The sequence below is a fragment of the Euprymna scolopes genome, chromosome 1 (genome assembly GCF_053919585.1).
Source record: "Euprymna scolopes isolate OS-2025 chromosome 1, ASM5391958v1, whole genome shotgun sequence".
NCBI classification, from domain to species: domain Eukaryota; kingdom Metazoa; phylum Mollusca; class Cephalopoda; order Sepiida; family Sepiolidae; genus Euprymna; species Euprymna scolopes.
In genome coordinates this window covers 34,030,908-34,054,779 of record NC_136482.1, presented here as the reverse complement: position 1 = coordinate 34,054,779, position 23,872 = coordinate 34,030,908, and the positions used below count along the sequence as shown (strand labels likewise).

General features: G+C 37.4%; 1 protein-coding gene and 1 pseudogene across 2 annotated transcripts in view; one reads left to right on the top strand and one right to left on the bottom strand.

Moving 5' to 3' along the window:
• The window catches only part of LOC145293167 (glycine N-acyltransferase-like protein 3), a 90,422-nt gene extending 83,230 nt beyond the window's left edge, over nucleotides 1-7,192 (bottom strand). For both annotated transcript variants that reach the window (XM_080139669.1, XM_080139748.1), the window contains exon 1: nucleotides 6,972-7,192. In XM_080139669.1, coding sequence (XP_079995795.1) covers nucleotides 6,972-7,052 — 81 coding nt within the window. In that variant the 5' untranslated portion in view covers nucleotides 7,053-7,192. The remainder of the gene's footprint in view (nucleotides 1-6,971) is intronic.
• Nucleotides 7,193-14,655: 7,463 nt separating this feature from the next.
• On the top strand, nucleotides 14,656-14,772 carry LOC145283762 (5S ribosomal RNA; annotated as a pseudogene).
• Nucleotides 14,773-23,872: the final 9,100 nt, after the last annotated feature.

The following is a 23,872-nucleotide window of genomic DNA, read 5'->3' as shown; positions in this document are numbered from 1 at the left end:
AGTAAATGTCACGGTGACATTTGTTGGCTGGATTCTTGGTATTTTCCTTCATTTCCGAGATTTGAGCGATTATCGACTTCAAAGATGGCGTCATTTTTTTCCACTGTTAAGTGATCGTTCTAACTTGCCAAATCTGGCACTACTTGTGTTATGAATTAGATAAACGTTTTAAAATAAAGTAAAACACAAAAAAATTATCCAGGTACGGAAAAGAGTAAATTATCTTGTCTTTAATAATATTTAGTTGTTATATAATTGTTTATTTATCACTTTTCCGTTTGTTGTCAACAGTAAAACATACCTTAAAAATCCATACATTTTTTCATTTTTTTTATAATAATAATAATAATAATAATAATAATAATCGAAAAAAGTGATATTTCTCGACTTTATATGATAAGGATTGAAGAGAGGATATACTAAGTGTAGGCACAAAAAAGATCTGGAAAAATACCTAACTCAGAAACATAGTAAGACTGATCTCTGCAGCAAGAGACATTGTAAAAAACAAACAATACTTGAAACTGCGAAACCAGAAAAAATACATTAAGATAAAAGTGAGGGAAAACAGCTACATAGACGATTCGTAAGAACAGCATGAGAAGAGAATCACGAAAACATATAGGCATGACTCAAAAATAGACAATTGAACATACAAACTAAACTGCTACTGACAGCTGCATAAAAGAACGCGATTAGAACTAACTACATAAAACTAAAATAGTTAAAACACCGTAAAACATTAAATGTAGATTTTGTGGATAAAGAGACGAAACGGTAGAATACATGAGTGAATGCAGCAAACACATTGCAAAAGAATATAAGAACAGACACGACTCTGTGAGGATAGCAGTGCACTGGGAACTATGCAAACGACTACATTTTGATCACGCAGACAAATGATAGAGACATAAACCGGAGACACTACTGCACAACGAAAACCATAAATTCCTCAGGGATATGGAAATAAATCAGATAAACCCCGCTTAACAAAACGCTCGTACATCATAATAATTGAGGAAAAAAAATGAAACAAACTACCAAATTGTAGATTTTGCCACCCCATCAGACCATAGGGTGAAGATTAAAGATACAGAAAAAATGAAGCAAGTACAAAGAAATTTGGAAGAATACTGAAAGGAATATGCAACATGAAGATAGTCAATATAATTCTGCTAATTGTAGGAGAAATAGGAACAGCCCCCCCCTCCAAAAACAAATCAGGAAAAATGTCTAGGAGCAATTGGAACCAAAGAGAAGACTGAGACTTTTCAAGCGGACAGCAATGATGAAACCAGCATAAATCTTAAGGAAAATTCTTGAATGCAGAAACCAATCCACATAAACAACAAACAATGGAAACAGCAGCAGAAGTAAAACAAAATGATAAAAGAAACCTCACATAAACCCAAAAGAACTGAAACTACAAGAAATTTTAGAAATTGTACCCCTCCAAAATAAAGTTATACGCAAAAGCCAATACATCACAAAATACTCGTGAAAGGTCGAGGAGGATGAAAGGATTGAGGAGAAAAAGCACTAATCAGACCTCTACTGGACAAATGCGAAGAGTATTGGAACCTAAAGAAGACAGATCGCCACACAAATTGCAGTTAATATCAATAATCGTTGCCAGTTAAAAATCAATGGTAAGTGGCTACTGCAATAACACAAATGACTTTCGTATGTTATCAAAAGAGATGGAGAGTACTAGAAATCTGAGGAGACTTGTTTTCACCCAGATTCCGGGGAACATCATCCGTAATTTTCAGTAAGTAATCTCTGCTGATGAACTCTGTTAGTACAATGAGGTTCTCTAAATTGTTGTGTGAAATCGCCATCGTTTTAGTCACTATCAACCACTTCATCATTTTCTATCTATCTTATAATTCTGCATACTTTTTATGGATAACGATAGTCACTTTACTTGAATCAGAGAATGGACTTCTTTTTTTTTTTAATATTATCAATCAGAGACCTTCGTACATTTTTGGAAAATAGGCGCTAAAATTAAGTTTTTCTACCCCACGAATAAAAATCCTTTAACAATGAAAATAATTTCAAGTCGTACTTGAATTCGCTACTTTATAATTATCAATAGTTATTTTGTAAATCAGAAAATCTTACTCAATAAATGTATGTTTCAAACATTACATCGCGGAATATTGGAATTTTATTCTATTTAAATCTTTTAAAAATGAATTACTTTTTAGAATTCTGTTTTACTTTTATTGTAATTTAACTGATTATATTATTGAGAAAAAAGTTGATTTTTTTTAACATAATAATATTGATTTCATGTCACGTTTTTATTTACAACTTAAAGGTGAAATAAGTAAAGGGATCATATATATATATATATATATATATATATATATATATATATATATATATATATATTGGTATATTTAGGCAGCATTTTTTCATTCAAGCAAATATTAATGATTATTAAAAAAATTTTTTTTGAAGCGTCATATATTAGAACCCTTCAACGCACGATAAATGATATCGCATTCGAGAAAAGCAGCAACGTTCTAAAATGTCTTGCGTAGTTCATATTGGACGGACTTGTTGATTTTAATACTTGAATTTCATAGACCTATATTTTTAATCGACTTTTCATCGACTCTATATATTTTAACTTATCACCGTTTACTGTATATTTTAGTTTTCACTTTTAATTCTCATTTTCGCTCCTTCCGACTTTTTCTTCAACACCTGATGATGATTCGTGGACGAATCGAAAGCGCTCGTGACAGCAACAACTACGGAACGTTTATTAATATTTTTGATTTTGATACACAAAAGATTATACGGAAAATCGAAAAATTAAAAAAAGAACCATAAAGCAAAGTGTCTCCGTTGGATTTGATAATATTTGCTTGAATATCTATATATATATATATATATATATATATATATAAACCTGAACGTCTGTGTGTGTGTGTGTGTGTGGTCACGAATAGGCTCCTATATGGTTGACTATTATAGAAAACTGATCACATATAATGATAGAATATTATCGAGACACAGGAATGGGCATGTTTAATCTGATAGAACGGCGAACCATTAAAATTGTGGGGTCTGCGTTCGCGCCTGGTCCACAAAGTATGGAAATAAAAAATTAAAAAATGACAAAAAAACGTTTACAAGGGTTGTTTATATAGATGTACATAAGAATACTTTGATAAGTATGTTTTAACTTAAATAGGGATGGTATGATAAAATTGTGGGGTCTGCGTTCGCGCCTGGCCTCCATAGAATGGAAACAGGCACAAACTTTAAAGACTTTGCATATCTATCTGTGTAAGTATACTTTGATAATTATGTTTCAGTTTGAAGAAATATGGTATAATAAAATTATGGGGTGTTCGTTCGAACCTGACCTCCATAGAATGGAAATATGTCACAAAGTTTAACAAGGTTTTTTTATATAGATCCACAGAATATTATGATAAGTGTTTCAGTGTGAACAAGTATGGTATAATAAATTATGGGGTTTATCTATTTTATTTTTACTTTCATCATATTTTGAATTGGTTTTGATACCACCAAATTCGAAGCTATCACTTTACAACCCTTCCTTTTCATAATCTATCATACTTTCATAAATCAGAGTCCATTTTCTGTAGGCTGTTTTTGAACCCAATCAACGATCAACGACGGGTACTTTTGCTAGTACATATATATATATATAATTCAAACACTACCGTGTTTGAATATATGATTAAGTGGCAGTTTTAGTCATTTAGAACTGCTTTAAAGCTTCACCACTCACTCATTTTTCGACTAAATTTCAAATACTTATTACAGTTTATAGCTATATTGTGAAATTTCTTTTTTTTTCAATTTTCGTTCAGTAAAACAAAAAATTATGATAAATTTTCTGGTGTTCAAAATTGTCAAACTTTGTAAGGATGTGAGCGACGCTTTTTATGCCTGGTTTCCATAGCAACCATGTCGCTTCAGCGACTGATGTTGCTACTAATTCACTGCTGTCTCGAAAAGAGAAGTAACATGTGAAACAGAGAATAAAAGAATGACAGGGAGATAATTGGGAGGGATTTTATTGAAAGCAGATGAGTGCCTTACATTGTTATTACATATGTGTTTACGGGGGCAAAAAAATAAGACTGGAATTAAACAAAGAACAAGTGAATTTATTGGAAACCTGGAAAAATCATGGATTACAATAGAAAAAGGCGAGCATGAAAAGTAATGTGGTTAAGCTTAAACATGGAAAAGTAAAAGATTAGTTTTAAAACTGAAAAAGAAAAAGACTAGTTGTTAAAACTGAAAAAGAAAAAGACTAGTTGTTAAAACTGACAAAGAAAAAGATATTCTAGTAAAAATATAATAAATTTATAAGTGAAAATATTGCAGCATTAATAATTTTTTTAATAACATTATATAATCAATTCTTAATGCGGCAATATTTTAAGTTATGAATTTATTATATTTTTTATTAGAAAGAAATATGTATATATATATATATATATATATATATATATATATATATATATATATATATATATATAGCCATTTTTTTTTAATTATTCAAACTCTTCAGCATTATAAAATGTTGCAAATTTTATGGGCCAAAATTGATTTTATTTAGTTTTTGTAACATGAAATATGGGGGGGGGGAAACTATTTCCTCACATATTTAAGGAAAACTGCTTTTAAAATATAAGTTAATTTAAAAGTAAATGATGTATCGAAAATTTCATGAAAATCGGATTATTAGTTGAATTTTGCAAATTTTTAAATACGGGCGCGTTTACGATACCAAAATTATCACTACATAGGGACGTTCTTTTTAGGCGTCGGTAATGCAAACACTATTTTGGCCACGAATTTTCAATATTTTCGTACGCTGTAGAAAAGTTGTTTTTTTTTTAAATATTACTATTTATTTCAAGATTCTGCTTTTAAATGCTATAAAAGTTATGATGATAATATTAAATTAAATTGCAGCTACATCGTTTTACATATAAGAGGATAGTTAATTCTGTGTCTCGCTTTGCGTTGGGGGAACCCAGAGTACAATTAACATATAGATATACATGTATTATATGAATGAGTTAGCATTATCAAGTTTGAAATGAGATTTAATGAGATTGTCTGTTTGGTGCTGAACTATTAATACGTTGAACAGGAATAAAAAAGGGTTATGTAAAAGGATTGCTTGATAAGCATGTATTGATAGTGAACTGTAATCAAAGACTATAATCAGTCAATACAACCTTGAAGAGATAATTATAATTTTTTGCACTCTAATTGATAGTATTAACGCATTTTCTGCATATGTACAAAGAAAAACGTTAATAAGGAAAATAATATATAAAATAACTTATTGGAAGAATTGCAGATCTATGAGCAAATATTTGATGTACTCGTTTTATAAGTGGGCATATTTAGAAAGAAACAAGTAACAAGTGACAGAAATGAACACACTTCATTAATTTTTGCTCACATATCCACTCGAACCAATCAGATTTCATCAAAACATTGTAACCAGCAGCAGCAGCCATCAGATGTCATCATAGTAAACAAGAGGGGAAAAGATTTTACCGTCCCGGCGTTCATAAGGTGAAAATCAAAAACACCGAAAAACGGAGCAAATGCATGGAGTTTGCCAGAGAACTGAAAGGAATATGGTACATTAAGAAAGTCAGTATAATATCAATAATTATAGGAGCACTAGGAACAGTGTTCTAAAAAATGGAAAACAGATGGGAGAAATTAAAACCAACAGGAAGACTGAAACTTTACAGCGAGGCACAATGATAAACACAGATAAAATCTCAAGGAAAATCCTCAACTGCAGCAACCAACTTATATACACTATGGGCACTAACCAGCCACAAAGAAACAGAAAAAAAACCCAGGTAAATTGAAACTGCAAAACATTTCATCTTATACGCAAAGAAAAATAATATAATAAAATAAATAATAAATGAATAAAAAATAAAATACATTTGTAAAAAGCCATAAGTTTCGGCTGCTATCATAAAAAAATTGGTGAAGGGTCAAGGAGGATGGAAAGATCGATGAAGGAAAGTACTAATCAGACCTTCTCTGACAAAGTGGAAAAAGGAATAGGGCCTTGAAGAGGCTTGTTGCCACCCAAATACTGGCAAAGATCAATGGTCGCTGCCAGTGAGAAATCAATGGTATGCGGCTCTTGTGATTATGAAAAGTCATCTGCAAAGGTTATTGAAAGAGATGGAGAGTACTGGAAATCTAGCGAAACATGGCACCCAGATTCCAGAGAGCATCATCAGTTATTATTAGTAATCGTATATAGTGGTTGTAGCTAGTCAAGTCTTTTTGTGAAAGTTTAGCAAAGGGAATCGTAGATTGGAGTTCAGTCGAACATTTATCATGAAAATAACGATAGAGCAGAGACAGGCTCGTAAGGTCTCTTTTGTGGGAAAGAGGTTGTAGGGAAAAGAAAAGGACATCACCTACTAGGTTTTGAAACCGGTTTTGAACTCTATTAAGGCTGTATATGGCGCGCAGAGCAGCTCCTGCCCAGATGTAGCAACAATACTCCATTTTAGGGCGTACCTGGCTATTATACAGATAGAGGATTGCATTAGCAGATACCTACTGGAACCGTGGAGTGATCCAACTATTGTTCCAGCGATCTTGCCAACAGATTTGATATATGTGTCCCATTTTGCTTTCTCCATTTGAGAAAAGATTAGTTTATTACTAATAGCCCGACGCGCCCTTACAGCGGAATGCCGACGATGTTGTCCGGGTATTTTTTGTAGGCCAGCGTACTCTTCATCTATTCATCTATGGCAGTGTCTTTACAAATCCCACTTTCCGACTCTTGTGTCACATCATGTGGGCGGGAAACAAATATGTAAGCGTGTGAAAAGATTGTTACAATTTATGCTTTTGTAAATCTTTCTGCGGATATACAAAACATTCATAACAATAATAATACAAAAACTAACCTGAAAAGACTTGTCTCCGAGCACGTTAAGCTTTTCCAAAAGTTCAAATATCTGTGAAGACGTTAAGAGGACAGGGACCATTCTGGAAGAATAAAATATGGCTGGAGGAATGTCTTTGAAAACTTCGACAAGAAAAACTTATAAATTGATTCTGCCTTTTTTAGCTTTCAGAGAAATAAATGTGTTTTACACAACATAAACTGGTTGTATTTATCTCTGTATTATCTCCTTATAAAACAAACTGATAATGGAAATAAAATACGATGGAGAATGCATATCAATGATAAAAACTGATTAAGGTCACTAACCATTTGTGACGTTATCACGTGTGGTAGGTATTTACTGCAAGAAGATATGACAAAAAGTTTGAAGGTGGGAATTAAAAAGCCAGCACGCAAAAGGTGCGTAAGCTCTGTCCATAAAAAGTTGTCTTAACAGCCCCGTTCACATTACACACTAACAGCGCTTTAAGCGATTATTTACTCCCTTCCCAAAACCCGAGAATACAAAGCCTTTGAGGGTACACCCTGTGGAACTGTGCAAGACTGTACCTCAGCTCGACTGATCCACAATCATAATCTACTTAAAAATGAATCAGGCTCTTTTGGATCGATTGCCGAAAATGTATCACATACTTGATATGAAGAGACCTATTCAGGCTGTACCATCACGTGTAGTATATACTAGAATACTGAGATTTGTCCTTTGGCTAGAATATACTTTTGTGTTTACCCTTGACCTCTCCAAATTTATTTTGTAAGGATTGGAGATGTGTAATGTAAGATTTTTTGTACGGCATAATCACGTTGACACACCGGTTTCCGCTGGATCACAGAAGTTAAGCAACATTGAACCTGGTCAGTACTAAATGGGTGACCATTTGGAACTTTCAGGTGCTGTATGTGCTCTCCGTTTATCTCGGCATTGTTTCCAGTCGTCCTGGAGACTTTTCCTTGCCACTGGACTCAAACAATGCCTCATAATTATATGCGCAGCTGCCCCTACAAGGGGTATCCTTTGTCTTTCGAGACTGAACGGAAGCATTGAAATGTAAGATTTGAGATGTAAGGCTGTACGTTTAATTGTGAAACAAAGATTGAGCAATTCTTAACCATACTTTTTCTGAAGCAATACCAAGATAATCAGAAAGTCGATTGAATACGAACTGGTGCGTCAACATGATTATGTCGCACTTGAACTCATTGGTCCCAGAACTTCCATCATTTTCACATGCAGAATCAGTTTGGAAGTTTTTATTTGTATTCATTAATATTCCTCCAATAATGTTTTATTCTTCCAGAATAGTTCTTGTCCTTTTAATGTGTCAGCACTTTTGGAAAAGGTTTTGTATTGATTGTTGCAGAGGACAATTATTTTGGGAATTTGGGCCAATGTTTAAGCAGCGCCAGGGCGACACTTATACAATACCGCTACTCCAGTTATCGGCTTTTTCAGTTTTACAACTAAGAAATAGTAAGAAATAATGGCAATAGCAAAGTAGAAAGGTCAACCGCGGATTAAAAATTGTAAAGTGTTTATTGCACCGTAAATACAAAAAGAAATAATGTAGAAGAACTGGAGGAAGTTGATTGATGACGTCTCTGCAAGTAGTGGATGTACCTGGACAGCAGTAAAGAGTTGATCGAAAGGAATGACGAAAACTGTAAGCAGGAACTGACAATTCTGTAACCTGGCCAGCAGGAAAGACTGGATCAAAAAGAATAGATAATTCTAGAACGTGGACAGCTAAAAAGGCTGGAACAAGAAAACCTGGACATCAGGAAAGTCTGGATCGACAGAAACTGGGAAACTTGAACTTAGAGACCATGGGATTACGTCACACAGAGATTGCAGTGGGCATGCCTGAGGTTTAATATATCTGAAGTAGGAATGGGCTGGATAGACAGGAACAATTACTGATGGAACAAATAACGGAAACTAGAACTCTATCCTTTTATGTATTATTATTCTGATAGCGTTATTATTCATATGTATTATTATTCTGATAACGTTATTATAGTAATTGTTGACCGAGTAAGGGGTCACGCCATTTACGCACAGATTCTACAATGGCTGCCGATTCACGTTCCACTGCTGAATGTCGACGCTCTGACTGCGTTAGGGTTCTGGAAAAATATGCTACTGTGTAATAAATTGCAAACAGAGGGGCTTACCTGACAAACGCTCGAGGTGTGCACTCTGCAAAGCGGGCACGTCCAAAGAAAAATAGCAAGATGGCGGCGGCCGGTTAATATTGCCAAGTAATCACGCAAAATCTCGTGTTCTCTCGCACACACGAGAGTTCAGCTTAGCATAAAAACGGGTCACTGTGAGCAAGAAGGGAGAAGGAAAAACGTAGTCAAGACAAAGACGACGCTTCTGACGACTGAGAAGAAAAAAGAAGAAAAGAGCAAGAAGTAGAAGAGGAAGAAGAGAACGATACATGAGAAGACGAGGTGTGTGCGGTTTTGAGTAAATCGAAACAGACAGAAAAAAAACTCTGATTACAAGCTATCTCGGCTTTGGTATGGAGAAATTTGACATCAGATTAATTCCGGAATTCGATGGCTCCCCCACTGGTCCCTCGGTGGTCGAATGGCTGGAAAAGGCTGAGCGCGTTTGCCGGTTGTGCAAGATTAAAGACCCAGCTATGGTTATCCCATTGAGACTCACTAACGGGGCTTATGCCGTGTACAAGCAGCTAGGGGAGGATCCGACCATGGAGCAGATTACACAAGCGCTATACGGGGCATTTGGTACAGACCCTTTTGTCGCCTGGAGTCAGTTTTCCGAACGCCGACTTGGGCCGGGGGAGATAGTGGATGTCTACATGGCCGACTTGAAAAAGCCTGCCACTCCCTTCGGCGGTGCAAGTGATCGCATATTGGCATGCGCCTTTTTGTCGGGACTTCCGGATGAGGCAAGTCGACTGCTGCGAGCATCGTCAAGACTCACTGAGATTGGATTGGAGGAGTTATTGGCGAGAGCACGAAACATCTTGAAAGACGATCGAGAACTAATCTCCGCAGCTGTTGACACTCTGGACTCGCCAACGAAGGGTCTACGATGCTATACCTGTGGTGGCCCCAACCACTTTTCCAGAGACTGCAAAAGCGGTACAAGGCGCACCCCTAATTATGGAGCACGACAAGTAATACGGTGTCACCAATGCAATAAGCCAGGCCACATAGCGCGGAATTGTCCGGGAAACGGGCAAGGGGAGGACGCCGCAGCGCTAGCACCCTCCCCAACGCGGCATTGAACAAAGCGCTGCCTGCAGTAACAGTTCAAGTTGATGGATGTGAATGTTCAGCGCTGGTTGACACCGGCTGTACCCAAACCCTTCTTCGAAAGGAATATTGCGCCACATGGAAGAAACGAAGGATCCCTGTACTTACTGTCGGCCAAGGCTCATTGGTGTGTTGTGGGGTCAGCGTTGTTCATATCAGCATTGGCAATGGCTCTCCGGTTGCTGTGACGGTGTTAGTGGTCGATGGGGAGCTGCTCGGATATGACCTTCTCCTTGGAATGGACGCTATCACACAGCTAGGCGGAATTACTGTGAACGGCGCCGGTGATGTGAGCTTCTCTCGACCAAACAAACAAATGTGTGCAGCAATCACTCTCGATGAGCCCGACTTCCATGCAGAATACGATAAGGGCACAAACACTTGGACAGCGTCCTGGAAATGGGCAGACGACCAGCCACCAGTGTCATTGCGGAATCGACTTACAGAGTATCCCCCTCCTGCGTGGCTTAGGGGGCAGTACGAGGCAGAACTTCAAGTGTGGCTGGATAATGGCTGGTTAGTTCCATACCCAGAGGATGAGCTCGGGCCCCCGCGGGGACTAATTCCCCTGATGGCTGTCAGACAAGAGAACAAGCAGAAAGTTCGACCTGTTCTTGATTACCGGGAACTTAATGAATACGTTGACCCACACACTGCGGGGGCTGATATCTGTGCTCATAAACTACGGGAGTGGCGGCGGCAGGGTGCGGAAGCAGCCATACTGGACTTGCGAAGAGCGTACTTGCAAATACGTGTTGAGAAATCGCTGTGGCCGTTCCAGATGGTGGTGATCAAAGGAACTCGCTATTGCTTGACCAGGCTAGGATTCGGCCTGAATGTAGCCCCTAACATCATGACAGCAATCATGCAGGCGATCCGGCGTCAGGTTGAAGCGATGCAACATGCGACATCGTCGTATATAGACGACATTTTTGTCAATGAGAGCCTCCTGTCTGCCCAGGCGGTCAAAGAACACTTCGAGCACTTCGGATTGTCGTGCAAGGAGCCGGAGCGGCTACAGGACGGGGCGAAAGTACTCGGACTGCAGGTGAGCGGAATTGCAGATGGCCTTCAATGGGGAAGGAGTGGTGAAATCCCGGAAATCCCATCTACCATCACACGTCGGAGCACGTTTTCCATTTGCGGAAAATTGGTGGGTCACTTCCCTGTGTGTGGGTGGCTCCGAGTGGCTGTAGCGGCCATAAAGCGACGGGCAACTTCTATGTCAACTGGATGGGACGATGAGGTGCATGATCCTGCCCTGCGAAGCATGCTGGTGGAAGTTGTGGCCAGAGTGACCAATGATGACCCTGTACGGGGGAGCTGGTGCGTCGATGGGAGTGAATTTACAGTTTGGGTAGACGCCAGCTCACTTGCCCTTGGCGTTGCTCTGGCGGTCGACGGAAGGATAATAGAAGATGCCTGCTGGCTTCGGCCGGAGAGTGACGCCAAGCATATAAACATAGCTGAACTCGATGCTACACTGAAAGGAGTCAATCTAGCGCTTCAGTGGCAGGCTAGAATCCTTCACATCATCACGGATTTCACGTGTGTGCATCGGTGGATGACCAATGCCTTGAACGGAAAAGCACGTCTGACAACGAAGGCGTCGGCCGAAATGTTGATCCGGAGGCGGCTTGCTACCCTAACCGAAACCACTAAGGAATACGACTTGGTCATAGATGTGACACTGGTGCAGTCCTGTTTGAATCAGGCGGATCGTCTGACCAGAGTGCCACGCCGTTGGCTAGACCTGTCAAAAGAAGTGAACGAGTCAGCACCTGTAAATTGCGCTGCAGTGGGACATAGACTCAGCCCGGAGCATATTAATGATGTCCATTGCCAAAGCGGGCACCCCGGTGTAAACCGAACGCTTTACTTCGCCAGATTGGTTGACCCCTCTGTGTCTCGGAGGGCTGTGAAATCTGTTGTGGGAAGCTGCAACACCTGCCGATCGATCGACCCAGCACCTGTCCGGTGGAAGAAGGGAATACTCAGTGTGAAGCGTAATTGGGATAGGATTGCGATGGACATAACGCACTACAACGGGAGCCATTTTTTGACGCTTATCGACTGTGGACCATCTAGGTTTTCATTGTGGCGGCCCCTTCGCCGGCAGGACGCGGCTGCCATTATCCATGAGTTGGAAGGTGTGTTCCTAGAGCGTGGCCCTCCTTCTGAGATACTCACCGACAATGGCCCCGCTTTTGTTAGTGAGCCGTTTAAACAGTTTGCAGATGGCTGGGGTGTCCATCTGCGTTTTCGGTGTGCCCATGTTCCCAGTGGAAACGGGATTATTGAGCGCAATCACAGAACTGTTAAGACAATCGCAGCGCGGAAGGGGTGTACGGTACCTGAAGCAGTCTATTGGTACAACGTCACCCCTAAGGACGATGTTTCACCCTCCACCGCGCCAGCCAACGCGCTACATACATACCGTGTCAGGGTGAGAGGTTTGGAGAGCAGCTCACTACCCGAACCGGAGCCACCACAAAAGAACATAAAAGAGGGAGATGTCGTCTGGGTTAAAAAAAAACCCGAGGCCAGTGCACGACTCGCTACGGAACCGGTCATGTCACTGAAGTGATCAGCCCGCAGGCGGTGCGAGTTGATGGAGTACCTCGTCATATTAAAGACTTAAGATCAGTATTCCAAACGCAGCTGCCGTTTGACGAAGATAGTGAAATTGAATCCGTGACCAGCGACCCATCATTCTGGTTCATGACGGCTTCAACGCACAGCGACACTGAGAGTGGTAGCCTTCAAAGTACTGACCCTCCTGCTGATGATGAAGACCCGGACAGTGATACTGCGATGCTCAGCTTTAGGTTCGCCGACCTTCGTGTCACGGAAGACAGCGCAGACGATGATGAAGCCCCGAATCCCCCTCTCCGAAGAAGCACTCGAAGAAAAAGGCCACTGCCTCCCTGCTCTTTCTGTGATAATGAGATAAGGGGGGAGTGTGTAATAAATTGCGAACAGACGGGCTTACCTGACAAACGCAAGAAAAATAGCAAGATGGCGGCTTACCTGACAAACGCAAGAAAAATGGCAAGATGGCGGCGGCCGGTTAATATTGCCAAGTAATCACGCAAAATCTCGTGTTCTCTCGCACACACGAGAGTTCAGCTTAGCATAAAAACGGGTCACTGTGAGCAAGAAGGGAGAAGGAAAAACGTAGTCAAGACAAAGACGACGCTTCTGACGACTGAGAAGAAAAAAGAAGGAAAAGAGCAAGAGGAAGAAGAGAACGATACATGAGAAGACGAGGTGTGTGCGGTTTTGAGTAAATCGAAACAGACAGAAAAAAAAACTCTGATTACAGCTACTGTACGTCCATTGTTGCTGTTAATTTTTAATTTTATGTTGAATAAATTGTAATGAAAAATAAAGACCTTTTAAAATATTAGAAAGGTTTTATTCAACATAAAATTCAGCAGGTACAACAACATGGTCGGTAACGAACGACTAAGCTGGGAAAAGGCGCCAATTTCGTTCTATTTGTAAACATCTGGTGCGCATGCGCACTAGCGCTCTAAACTCACAACAACTTGTTCCCCATTGACTGAGGTAGATTTATGACCCTGTGCAGTTCTAGAAGGTCAGCCCACCCAGGCTTTGCTTTAGCCCTTTGATAAGGGGCTAGTTTATTGTTAATCACCTAAGGTGCTTTTACCGAGAAATTCCGATGAAGCTAATCAATTATTTTTGCGGGCGAGAGTGTTTTTTCCGAGTACTGATTTTTCAAATTCCACTTTCCGACTCTTGTATCAGATCATTCTGTCGTGGGACCGACATAAATAATTTCAGATGTATACGTAAATATGTAATGGAAGAAAAAGGCGTGTGTGTGTCTGTACTCTTACAAATTATTTACCTATGATTTTTGTATGCAAACATTTAGTATATGGTGAGATATATTTATGGGTGGATGTTTGTCTACCCATGTCTGGTCAATAAGAGAGTTATTGATTTCAATTGAAGTCGAGTTTGCTTCTATTGGTTATTAGTATACTCAACATCTGCGCCGTGCAAGGGTAGGGAGACAGTAGGAAAGTTTCGCTGTTTCTTTTTTTTATTATTAGATTCATGCAAAAATAATGTTTTATTGATGTTCAACTTCATATGAAAAAACGACATTATTTTTGCATGAACCTAATAATTCGTTTTAAGGGATCACTTGATTCCATTACGATTTAAATTTATATTTTCAAGATAGATTTTGTTCCCTTTATAGCTGCTATCAGTATTTCGTTACAGCTTGGTCTTCTTAGTATTTCTAAAGATTCTTTTTTATAAGGCCAGTTGCTCCTATCACAACCGGTATAATGTTTATTTCTTTCAGAGACCATGTGTATACGTGTCTGTTATGCCTGTATATATGTCTAGGTATAATATACGGCATAATCACGTTGACACACTGGTTCTCGTCAGATCACCAAAGTTAAGCAACACTGGGCCTGGTTAGTACCAGATGGGTGACCATTTGGGAATTCTATGCGTTGTATATTTTTTTGTTTTGTTTTTTTATACAGTGATCACCACTTATCAAGGCCCGGAAGCCACTCAGGGATAAGGGTTATTGCAAGTACATTACGTTAGTGTGGAGATTTGATGAACTGTTTACAAGTACTCTCCGCTTATCTCGACATTTGTTTCCAGTCGTCCTGTACTTCACTTTCCACTGGTATTTAACAATGTCGTCTCAGGAGAGGTGTGGTTGGATATTGCGCACCTCCTGCTACAAAAGATTTCACGCACAGGTAACCCTTCGTGGGTATCCATAGTCTGTCCAAGACTGAAGGAGCTTACTATGTCTAGGTAACACGAGGTGGGGTTGGTTGAGTTGGTCGGGGAAACGGCACGTTTTTACACACCCATTTTGTAAAAAGTTTGTTGCTTTAATTTTAATTTTTATATTTTTTATGCATTATGTTTTACTGTGTGATGTTTTTGGAAAACATAAAATTTAATATTTACCTGATTTTATTGCCCAGACGAGATGTACAAACATCGAATTTTTATTTAGTCTGTTATAAGTTTCATACACGTTTATTTTTAAAGCTTTTTCATTGTATTAAGCACTTTTGAGAGAAATTGGTTCTATCAACCGCCGTTAATATATTCGCTAGTCATGTTTGATATTACTGTCAGCACATCAGCTGTGGGTTTCTCAGAATGAAAACTGTATTGAATGTCGTTGAAAAGGTTGTTTTTGGTGAGGTGATTGAAAATTTCTCTATTTATCACGTACTCAAGCAACTTGCTTATGAAGCTAGTAGGCTGATTAGTGTGTACTAAGATGTAGAAGAACGATACCTCGTATTTTTAAATACTAGACAAACTTTTGAGGTTTTCCATGGTATTGGGAAGCAACTTTCCTTAAGGCAGCGTTTGGACAGCTTTGTAAGTATTAGAGCCAGTTCCGGTTGCAGCTTTTTTGAGATCGATCATTGGAATGTTGTCAGAGTCAGTTGCTTTGCTGGAATCAAGGTTCTTGATAAGTTTGGAAACATCTTTGACAGATACATGAATGTCGCACAGAGTATTTTTAGTCCTGGGGAGTCAGTTGTAATCACACAGGATAGAGTTTGCTGCTAAGTTCTTAGCAAATAGTTTGGTTTTGTAAGATGTTGAAGTAATCACTTCACGTTCATTGATAGTGGTTGGGATGCATCTGCTCAAACCCCTATTTATTGTACACTAAACACGTGGGAACCTATCCTCTGCTCCACTATTTTAGTCTTAACCGTTAGGGCAAAAAAATCTCTCGTGTTGTTACGGCATTAGGGCAGTGATTGCTCGCAATCCTACAGGCGACTTTAGTTTTAGGAAACCTGTTCCGTTTAAATCAATGGAAATAGTGATTTCTATACACAATAGCAGCTGTAGATTCAGGGGTGTACTATGCTTGGCTACTTGGTATACATTGAAATTTGTTAGAGAGTATGTAGCTGTCTATGCCAATAGTTAGCAAATCAAATCAAGTCGGATGCTAGAAGGCAGGGGTCACCAAACTATGACCCTCGGGCCAAATCTGCCCCCGCCGTCAGTCAATTCGCCCCGCCAATGTTAATTGAATTTGCTTGATAAAACGTATGAAACACAAAACTTTGTGATAAGATTTCAATTTGAATATTATGTTTAGAAGACTAGATTTTCATACTTGCGGAAACCTCCTGATTGCTTTGTTCTTTTAATTAGGCATGTTATTTCTCCCAGCTTTCCTCTACCTTAGTATGAGCCGTAGATTCACCAGTGATCCCTAAATCATCTGCTTTTCTTGTGTTTCAACAGGATTTTGATTAAGTTTCGAATTAAATGTCTTTTTCATTTTCATATTCTGTTTTATTTTTCACCTTTTATTATGGCTACTAAAAGCAGTTTCAACAATTTCACTAACCTTTTTGATGCTTAGTTTGTAAGATTAGGACATGTGGCCATTGTATTTTATGCAACTATCTTTTTACTGGTATCGCTTTATTTGATAAATGTTTGGTAAATAAATATGTTGGTGGCTTTTGTTTTTTGTTCATTGCACGCGAACCAGCTATGATTAATATGGAATGCTAAACTTAGTTCTTCGTCTTTTTTTTCCAGAGCTTCCGTTCTGGTTTGCAAGTATTGAATAGAATGAATATGCGGCCCACGTTCGTCATTATTTCAGTTATCCTGCCCGCGGTAAAACAGTTTGGTGATCGCTGCTATAGAGGATACATCCTTTTTTTTAACATGGAGTCGAGAGGTATATCGAAAAAGAACTATGAATGTTGTCACAGTCGGCCATAGATTAGCGACACATAATGCGATGGAGAGGGAAACTCACATGCCTCCCGCAGTGACTTAGTTAACAATACACTGTAGTCTACATTGCACTGTAGAGAACTATTGTGGATTTTATAAAATTATTTTTATATATAATGGCTTGAATTTAAGCTTGAAATGCAAAAGTCAAGTATCATACATCAATTGTGCTCTAAACAGAAACATTTATTTTCAAACGCGCCGTTATATCAAAGAATTTATTGTTGATTTTATATGTGGAGCCTTTCGGATTGTGTGGTAATAAACTTCCCAAATGCACTTGTAGTGTAAGGCTGTGTAAGGTGTTAACTTTGGTTAAAAACGCCTGTTCCTTCTTTCATCAGATTATTTCGATTATTGATTATTGATACTTATCGGACACATTCCGGTACAAAACATATCTAAAATCACTGCCAGACACATAAAGTACCTTTGTGTAAAATTTCATAAAAATTTTCGAATCCACTTGGAACGAACTCACACACAGAGACTCACACAGACACACACACATAGGGTTCCTTATATATATATATATATATATATATATATATATATATATACATATATATATATATATATATATATATATATATATATATATATATATATATATATATATTAACTACGATATGATAAAGTTTACAAAAAATTAATGTGTCACATTACTCACCGAGTTGCGGTGAATATATTATACATTTCAGAATTTATAATGACTATTTCATAAAAAATTAAAAAAATATATAAATATATGAATATAGATTCGGTGCATGTTAACATTTCCCGAAAAAATAATCTACTAATTTATTTTTTTTTTTAGACTATATATTTTTTAGAATATATAAGAATATATATTCCAGTACTCATAATAACCCGTTTGATGAATGGAATCTGGACCATGCAGTAGTCTATGGCGGGACCTCTGGATGCCATATTAGCCGGAACTGTTACGGGGTTTCTTTTATCATTAATCAACAAATAAATCTTTACTTCCTCTCTCTCCCCACTTTTTCTTTCTTTCTCTCCGTGACCTTTTCTCAACAATTGTGTTGACCTTTTCCAGAAAACTTAATGTATAGCTGAAATATTTGAATTAGTTTTATAGTGAAGGTTGTGTCCTTATTAACTTTTAAATTTGTTTGAATACTCCACAGAAAGAAAAGCTTGGGTAATATTGATTAATAGATGTCTAGTATATTTTGTTAAGATTTCACAAAAAATCGAACAGATCTGAATTTTTACAATAGTCTTTCACTTTGTTTTGTATAAAATTAAATTAAGTAAAATATATCCCACATTACCTACTTTACGCCTAGAAGTTTTGTTTTCCCCCAAAACTTACAACGACCTGTTAGTTAATTTATGAGTAAATTCCGTGATCATGAATATGTAAAAATATTCCCTTACATAATAAGCTGTATAGATTTTTATTTAAAAAAATCTTCCTGGTGTTATTGTTTATAAAAAAGGTATCACCAAAAATATTAAATAACATTAAATATTTTTTGTGTGTTTGTACATTCGTACTAATGAACTGCTGAATAAAATATAGTCATTCGTATTACTTGGATTCTTCGGGCTACTGTTCTTTTTCTGAGTGTGATTTTAACAATGTTTCGGTCGATGTAACCTCCAAACTTCTCAGGTGTGTTTTGTCAAACTCAGAAACTTGGACTGAATTTCGAACGGAACTCTTTACTTACTTCACAGGGTAGCACGTGTTCGTTCCGTCTAACATGACCGGATAGATAGTAATTTTTTATTCGACTACACTGAGATTTGAACCTTCAAAGGAATATCACTTTTACAATTGATCTTTTCAAATACTCCAACCACTGCTCCGCGAGTTTTTGCGCATAGACCTAATACTTTCAGACCATGCATGGAATGCTGTTATTATATTTAGACTAGTCAAACTCTGTCTTATTTGAAGGTTCTTGATAGAAACGTATTTTTAATTTGATTGACCCCGCCACCCTTTATTCTCTCTATAACCTCTCGCATAGACGTGATGTTGCTAGTCTCTGCCTTTTTTTATAAATACTATTATGTAATGTGTTTTTTTCCCTGCTTCTCTTGTTCTAGCTCGTCTGAGTCGGTGATCTAGTGGTCTCCATCAATTCGCTGTTTTGATTCCTCATTATCTTCTTATTCCACTAGCTACTTTCCAAGAACTTCAAGATTTTGGAACTCTCTTCATGTTCACCGTTTGCTCCTATCTATAGCTTTTTTTTTCAAGACTATGCTCAATAGGCATCTACTGTATTTGCAATAATCAGTTTTCATTTTTGTTACATCAAGTGGCTTCTCGCCTTGTCTGGAGCGATTTCCATTATAAAATTTGTTCAAGGTTATTTTCTTTTAAATAGAACATGCTTTTAAATAAAAATAAGTTTTATGATGTATAATGTCGACCCATTGCAAGCAGGTGGCGCTATTAAAATAGTAAAAGAACATATGTCATCTATTTAACTAAATCTCTTCTCATGCGTTACTGGGGTGCGTTGGCTGTGAGTTGCAATACTTTCAAAATAGGTTATTAATGTGCATGCATACATAATCGTCCGTGAAATAATATGAGAAAAACACGAAAACTGCAATCATTTGAAAGTCGGTTGTTAGAACAAAAGTTAACATTTAATAAAAGTAAATCTATCTTTTTACTTTATGCAATATTAATTTGGGATGGGCCGTCTGGTCTAACGCATTTACATTGTGCAGTCAAGCTTTTAAACTTAATATTTTATTATCTAATACTGATGGAGATTTGATACATGTTCGTCTGAAGCCAAAGTTATGATATTACTTCTATTAATTTCTAGCAAGAAGACCCAAGGTTGTCCAGGATTGAATGATGATCAACGAATGTTTCACACTCTCATATTTTTATTGTCATCGAAATCGATGAAATCCCCCATTTTTCAGTCAAATCAATTTATTGTCTGCTCTAGATGGGGACCCATCGCAATACACCGAGAAGAAGCTTAAAATATCTCCCCGCAGTGACTTAGTCCGCAATACATTGTAGTCTACATTGCACTGTAGAGAACCTACTGTTAATGTTATAAAATTATTTTTATATATAGCTTACATAGAGAGATGTCTTAAATGAAAGCTTAAAATGCAAAAGTCAGGTATCAAGATTCAATTGTACTCTAAGCAGAAACATCCATTTCGTACGCGCCCATGTCATATCAAAGAACCTACTGTTGATTTTATATTCCTGGACGTACTGGTTGTGCGGTGATAATGGCTTGAATTAAAGTTTAAAATAAAAAGTCACGTATCATGCTGCAATTGTGCTTTAAATAAAAACATTCATTTTGAACGCGCCCCTGTCATATCAAAGGGCTTACTGCTGATTTTATATGTTGGGCCTTTCGGCTTGTGTCGTAATAAAACTTCTCAAATGCATTTGTGATGTTAGGCTGCGTAAGGTGTTAAGTTTGGTCAAAATTGCCTGTTTCTTATTTCATCGGATTATTTCGATTATTGATACTTATCGAGGGCATTCCGATGCAACCTCTAAGAACACGTTCAGGTACATAAAATATCTTCGTGTAGAAATTTCATAAAAATCGACCTAGCCGTTTTCGAGTCCTTAGGGAACGAACACACACACATACAAAGGGATCATAAGAAGGGATGATTTTCAGCTCAAGTGTGGCTTCTGTCCGCATAGGGAAATTTGGGAGAGAGTTTGTTGGCTCTACAATGGAGTTGGAAGCGAATCACCTAACGAGCAGATTAGTCTTGTAGGTTGCCGTGCATTGCGACCTTCTGGTTGTTCGATAGTGGAGGATATACTGATTGTCCTTTACTTATTACACTATTATAAAATTTCCAGAAATCACGAGTTTCTATCTTCTGCGAATCTATGCGGTTCCTGGTTATTTCAGCATAACTTATTTTAACTGTTGCTATTTCACTCTTACAATGATTTCTAGGATCTATATATTTTTACCTATTTGTAGTCTTATGATGTACGAATTGGCTGTATGCATAATGTCTTTGTGCAATGGAAGTTTAACAATTTAAATTGAACCATTGGGGAAGAGTATGGCTCGCTATGATACTTCCGTGTGAGAACATGTGGTTCAATGTCTGGTTTGTACCATTTTGTTGTCTCACTGGCACATTCTTTAGTTTATATCTGCACCATTTCATTCTTTTGTATGCTATTTTGGTGTTGCTATTTTTCTTGTGGCTGTTCTTCGTGTACTTTCTAACGAGAGAAAAATAACGAACAATAACAATTCTTGCTTACTTCGTTTTTATTAGCGTTTGAGAAACGCGAACCATTTTGTCTTTTACTTCACAATGCATTCAAATTTTAGTAGTCAAATTGCCACACGCCGCTCTTAATGTATAACCAAATACTAGAACATGACTTTGAATAAAAAAAACTCCTTAAAGTTAGATAAAAACCGAGTTCAGTGTTGTGACTTGCTAATCAGTTGTCCTTTCTTTGTTCTGCACGCTTCTGCTTCTGTTTATGTTTGTTTTTTATTTATTTATTTATTTATTTATTAGGTTTTTTTGTTTGTTTGTTTTTTTTGTTGCTATTTATCACGACCCAAAATAAAGAAAACACGAAAATGTCCTATTCTGACTTTGAAAACGCATTCTTTCTGTTTTATTCGTGTTTGAGAAGCATATAATTATTTTTATTGGTCATTTGTAGCTTTTTTAAGGATTTCGGTCATTAGTTTTTAGGGGCGTATTCGCGCCAGTTTTGGGGTATTATTTAAGCATTTTTTTAATAAGAGAAGTATTTTTTGGATGAGCAGGATTCAGAGAAATATTTTCAATGAAAGGGTTTGCAGGGTTTATAATGAATCGTGAGAAAAACGAGAGATGTGTTATATGATAAACACAAACAAAAAAATGAGTTCAGAAGGCATATATTCAGAAAAGAGATATTTTATGTTTAAGATGAAAGTTTACAGCAATAGGAAAAAACATAGAATTCTTATAAAAACAACGAGGAATTCATTAGCTAAGACAGTGAAGAAGTATAAATCGATTAATTAAGAGCTGTGAGTTTTAAAATATTTTCTGCTCATTTATATAAATTGTAATTCATTGGAAGTTCTTGATAAGAGTCAGTGTTCATTTGTTTTTATATTAATAAGATAGTTTAGTGAGAAAGGGAATATTTCAATGAGTAAAGTTTATACAAAATGAAAACAGTAATGCGATGAATTGGGTGTGTCTGTGTGGTCGTTAAAGTTTATATATATGTGTGCGCGCGCATACGTGCGTGTGTGTGTGTGTGTGTGTGTGTGTGTGTGTGTGTGTGTGTGTGTGTGTGTGTGTGTGTGTGTGTGTGTGTGTGTGTGTGTGTGTGTGTGGAGAAAGATGTTGGAAGCGCCCACAGTGGCGCGCCCAGCGACACCGATCCATAGACTCGGGTCAACTAGTTTATTGAAGAAAAAATTGGCTTTATAAACGATTTACCTGATTACCAAAAAAACTATTTCAAATACCTTCAGAAAGTTTTCTGATTATTCCAAAAGACAATTATTATTTGTTTTTATTCAGAGTGTTGCATGCGAATATGACATGCGCGCAAACGCGTTCAGGCATTTTAATTTTGTACGTCGATGTGTAAACATCGATTACTATACTTTATCTGAAAGACTGAACGTCACACTCTTGTATGTTGCATTTTCAATCGCTATATACGTCCGGGCTGTTGTCGATTTGTGCGTTTGTATTCATCAGTTCTTTTAATCTCATTAGTCTCTGTTCATCGTCCAAGATTGACGATATAATAAATCCTACTCCTACTTGCTCTTCACTAATTCCTTAACAAAAGAATTAAGGTTTCATTTGCTTGTTTGTTTTTCATAACAAATTGATCACCACTTGATGCAACATGAATATCAGGGTTAATGAGGTGGAATAATTTTCAAGACAAAGTCCGTGGGGACAGTTTGACAATAATCGGTTGATATTGGCTTTGAAGTTGAAGAGGTTGTTTTATACGAGGAAACAGCCCCGTGGCACTGTGTCCCACAGACGAGAAGCCATTACTAATTGAAATTTCACTAGATGTTAAACACATTGAGTAAGAAAGGAATGTTTGTGGCAAAGAGACGAGTTCATATTATGAATGTCTTACAAGAAAGGGGCAAAATGTTTGAGTTTAGTGGAGTGCTTTTCAATAAATTAGGGATAGAGTAGAGAGAGAGACTGTGAGAAACGGGATGTATGGATTCGAAGTTGAGTTTGAATTCTGTTATTATTACTATTATTGAAATCGCTCCAGGCATGTCATGAAGCTACTTGATGTAATGTGCTTACAACAATAACATACTTTAAGGTAAAACTTTAGCCAATGATAAATGTTTTATAGATAAATTTCAAATCAACAAACAACAATTGAACACCCTTTGTCAGAAACATAGTCCATGGAATATGAGAACTAAATGTCAAAATAAGAATATCGAGAGTTGTGAGTCTGCCGTTAAATTCATTATTATTATGTAATCAATAGAATGTCTAACACAGGACATCATCAGAGATTACTCACTGGCAGTATAGTGTTCTCTGTGGTCTGGGTGAAAACAAGTTTTCCCAGATTTCCAGTAGTCTCCACCTCTTTCGATAACCTTTGCATATGACTTTGCATTATTGCAACAGCCGTTTACTATTGATTTTTCGTTGGCAATTTCAATTTCCTTGGGTTGTTTTATTTCTGCTGCAGTTCATTGAAGAGGCTCAGTTTTCCCTTTGATTCCAATTTCTTCTAGTCTTTTTTTTTCGAGATTATAGAGGATTATTCCTAGCGCCCATACAATTACT